This window comes from Cryptomeria japonica, chromosome 3, assembly GCF_030272615.1.
Source record: "Cryptomeria japonica chromosome 3, Sugi_1.0, whole genome shotgun sequence".
Taxonomy (NCBI): domain Eukaryota; kingdom Viridiplantae; phylum Streptophyta; class Pinopsida; order Cupressales; family Cupressaceae; genus Cryptomeria; species Cryptomeria japonica.
In genome coordinates, this window is record NC_081407.1 from 99542323 (window position 1) to 99546188 (window position 3866).

The following is a 3866-nucleotide window of genomic DNA, read 5'->3' on the forward strand; positions in this document are numbered from 1 at the left end:
CCTGGGTATTAATGCCTTTAAGTAATGTTGAATAAATTCCTTGTCTATTCTAGGGGCTGAGTGAATATGCAATGACCAGATCTCGATGGCTGGATTTTTTTTAGCAGCATGCTTTGCACGCAAAACTTTGAGCTTACCTCATTGGAAAGATATGTAAGGATTCTTTCATTAATCCTGACCTGAATTTTAACCTAATTCTGGCAATTTATCACTATCTCTTACAGAGCCATAACAACGGGGTTCTGTTGTAGGTTCTTAGGACTTAGTCCAAGCTATAGCTCTAATAGCTTGCCATCAAATCGTTGCAATCTGTTTACCATATCCTCTAAGGAAGGAGGCCGTCACTTACATCTTTCATTAATAATTTTCACCAGCCAATTGAGGTTAATCGATTTGTATTTTTTTATACATATTGCAGAGTATGTATGACCTTGAAAATACAAATATTGAGCAGGTTTTTACAAATCCACATCCCACATAGAAGTTGAAATTGTATGTGAGAAGTCATGAATTGTTGACTGCAACCGAAGCTTCGGTTACTAGAACTTGAAGCTTCAACTTCTGATCTCAAAAACATCCTACAACATCCTAAAAAGGCCCAAAATACATAATAAGTCTGAAGAAGACGTACCAGGAAACCCCTAGAACCATTGGCAGCAATAGTAGATTTTTACGCTGAAAGCAGAAAAGCTTTTGCATAGGATTACACAGCTTTGCGTCAGATAAGGGTAATATTTGAATATTAGAAATGTCATAATATAAAAATTTGTTAGAGAGGTGTCTCACCCTTACCGCAGATATTGTGAAGATTATTGCTTTCGAATCATAAAATAATAAATAGAGTGATAAATTTTGCTTGTAAAGAAAATAAGTTAAGCCTCTAAAACCATCAGTAGCAATGGTACCTAACTCTTTGGGGGTCCTCGATTGATTCAAACTTTGTTGTTGATAAAAGCATTTTATGTGTTGCTTGTTTAATTACCATCACCAATAATCTCCACATGAACAATACCCATCCTTAAAATGATGAAAACGATTTGCATCCCTAACAATAACTTTTCTATCGACAATCTTACTAATGAACTTGGTGACTGTGTGGCAGTCGCCACACACGCGAAGGTTCTTCGTAATCCTGATTGGAGCTCCAGGGCTTGTGTTAAGAATTCCAAATGCAATAGCAAGCCTCTCACTATGGCTGCAGAGCATCCTTTCCTTCATTTCCTCCTCGACATCATGCAGCACAAAATTTGTGTCAGGTATATATCCAGCCTCTTTCATCTGCACAGCCAAGGCCTCTAGAAAACTGTAAATTTTCTTTAACTGAGGGTGTGATCTATCTCCCACAAGGAATGCATAAACCCTATTATTTATCTCAACCAAGCTGCATCCTGGTGATTTTTTCACCCCCCTGTCTTTCATCGTTGTTCTCACCTTCATAACACTATCCCACCTACCAGCTGCTGCATATATGTTTGACAGCAATACATAATATCCGGCATCATCAGGTTTTAATTCAATAAGGCAATTAGCGGCATGTTCTCCGAGCTTGATATTGTTGTGAATTCTGCAGGCACCAAGCAAAGCTCCCCAAACGCTAGCATCGGGTTCTAATGGCATCTTTTTAATGAAGTCATGTGCCTCGTCCAGATGCCCAGAACGACCAAGGAGGTCAACCATGCATGCATAATGCTTCATCTCAGGTGTGATGCAATATTCTATGGTCATGCTATCAAAACATCGTCGGCCCTCATCCACCAGACCTGCATGGCTGCATGCAGATAATACACATATGAAGGTTATATGGTCAGGCCTTATGCCTATCTGTTGCATTTGAACAAAAAGTGCAAGGGCATCCTTGGCAAGACCATGTATTCTATACGCAGCAACCATGACATTCCACGAGGCCAAATTCCTTTTGGGCATCTTGTTAAACAATCCACATGAAAGCTCTATGCTCCCACATTTTGCATACATATCTACAAGAGTGTTTTGCATGGAAACATCCAAATCAAAGCCTCTTCTAACTATATAATTATGAATTGATTTGCCTTGTTGCATAACTCCTAAAAGGGTACATGCCAGAAGCATGTTCACCAAAGTAACCGAATTCGGTTGCACATTAGCAAGTTGCATTTGGTTGAAGAGTTTGAATGCCTCATTTGCATATCCATGATAGGAATACCCACCAATCATTGCTGTCCATGATACCACATTCTTTCTGGGCATCTCATCAAACAATTGCCGCGCAGTATCTATTCTACCACATTTGGAATACATGTCAATAAGAGCTGTCCCTACAAAAACATCTAATTCAAGCCCACTTCTGATTGCATAGTCATGGATCCACTTGCCTTCTTCCAGGGCTCTCAACTGGGCACATGCTAAGAGAACACTCACTACTGTTAATGAATTGAGTTCCACATCTCCAAACTGCATTTGATAAAAGAGTTTCAAAGCCTCATTGGCATATCCATTTTGAGCATATCCAGAAATCATTGCATTCCATGAAACTACACTTTTCTCGTACATTTTCTCGAACACCAGTGCTGCAGCCTCTATGTCCCCACATTTAGCATATAATTCCACAAGGGAAGTCCCCAAAAAAGCATTGCACTCACATCCACTCTTAACTACATACCCATGGATCTGCTGACCTCGTTCCAACCCTCCTACGATATCACACACTCCAAGCACACCGACCAGGGTAGAAGAATTGGGTCTCAAATCTGCCAACTGCATTTCCTTGAAAAGCTCAAATGCCTCGTTAGAACACCCATTCTGTGCACACCCACTAATCATTGCATTCCAAGCTACGACATCTCTTTCAGACATTTTATCAAACATTTGGCGTGCATCCTCAAAAATTCCACACTTACCATACATATCTATAATTCCAACTCCAACAAAAACATCCAATTCAAAACCCTTCTTAACAATGTCACAATGAATCTCCCTCCCTTCTTTCAAACCTAAAATCCCAGCACAAGCCTTGAGCACAAGTGGGTATGTAAAATTATCAGACTCTATTCCGAAAACTCTCATCTTAGTATACAACTCAAGTGCTTCATGACAACACTCATTCCTAGCATACACTCCAATCAATGCATTCCATAAAAAAGCATTTGAATTATGTTCACGTATCTTATTGGCATCATCTAAATTGCCTAACATGGCATATAATGCTAAAATTTTTGCAGCCAATATGTTGTTGTTAGAAAGTCCTGTTGTGATGACATGGGTATGTGTTTTCTTGAGTGTTTGAATATTTTTACAGTTCTCCAAGATGAGAGAATATGGATATGCACTGACATTAGTGTGAAACTGGGTTTTTTTAAAGGGTATTTTGTCTCTGAGTGGTTGTTTAATGTAGAAGAGAAGTTTATGACAGCTAGAGAAGAAGTAGGCTTTCATTGAAAGATGAATTGGTAAGGATATTCGGCATAACTCTTACAGAAGCAAGAAATCTCATTAAAATAGAAGAGCAAAACGTCTAGACTAATTGCAATTCTACAAAACTGCCTATGTAAACATGCTATCTAATTCTCCCATCGCTGATAATCATTACAGTTTATTTTGAATGATGTCTTAATTATTTTATTTTGATTTATTCTGTAAGTTTAGGCTTTCCTAAAAGCTTTTATAAAATAAACAATTAAGATTAATATAATATTCTATTTATTAATATTGTATTTTTTCAATTAAAAAAATTGAATAATTGAAAAATGTAATAGTGGAAATTAATATAGGGTGAATGATATAATACAATTTACTTGTTTCAATTTAATTAAGCGAAGAGTTATTCTACAATAAGAACAAGGGATAGTTGTTAATAAAAAATATATATTATAAATTTGATAACATTAAAA

At 37.3% G+C, this 3866-nt stretch overlaps 1 protein-coding gene across 1 annotated transcript; it reads right to left on the reverse strand.

Annotated features, from left to right (window-relative positions):
• Nucleotides 1–378: 378 nt before the first annotated feature.
• On the reverse strand, nt 379–3543 carry LOC131046030 (pentatricopeptide repeat-containing protein At1g11290, chloroplastic). The gene has a single exon (XM_057979677.2). The coding sequence runs from the start codon at nt 3409–3411 to the stop codon at nt 985–987; it is 2427 nt and encodes an 808-aa protein (XP_057835660.2). The 5' UTR covers nt 3412–3543; the 3' UTR covers nt 379–984.
• Nucleotides 3544–3866: the final 323 nt, after the last annotated feature.

What these genes read in the sequence shown, in the direction of transcription:
- LOC131046030 (XM_057979677.2), bottom strand. Translation starts at nt 3,411, where the DNA reads ATGAAAGCCTACTTCTTCTCTAGCTGTCATAAACTTCTCTTCTACATT.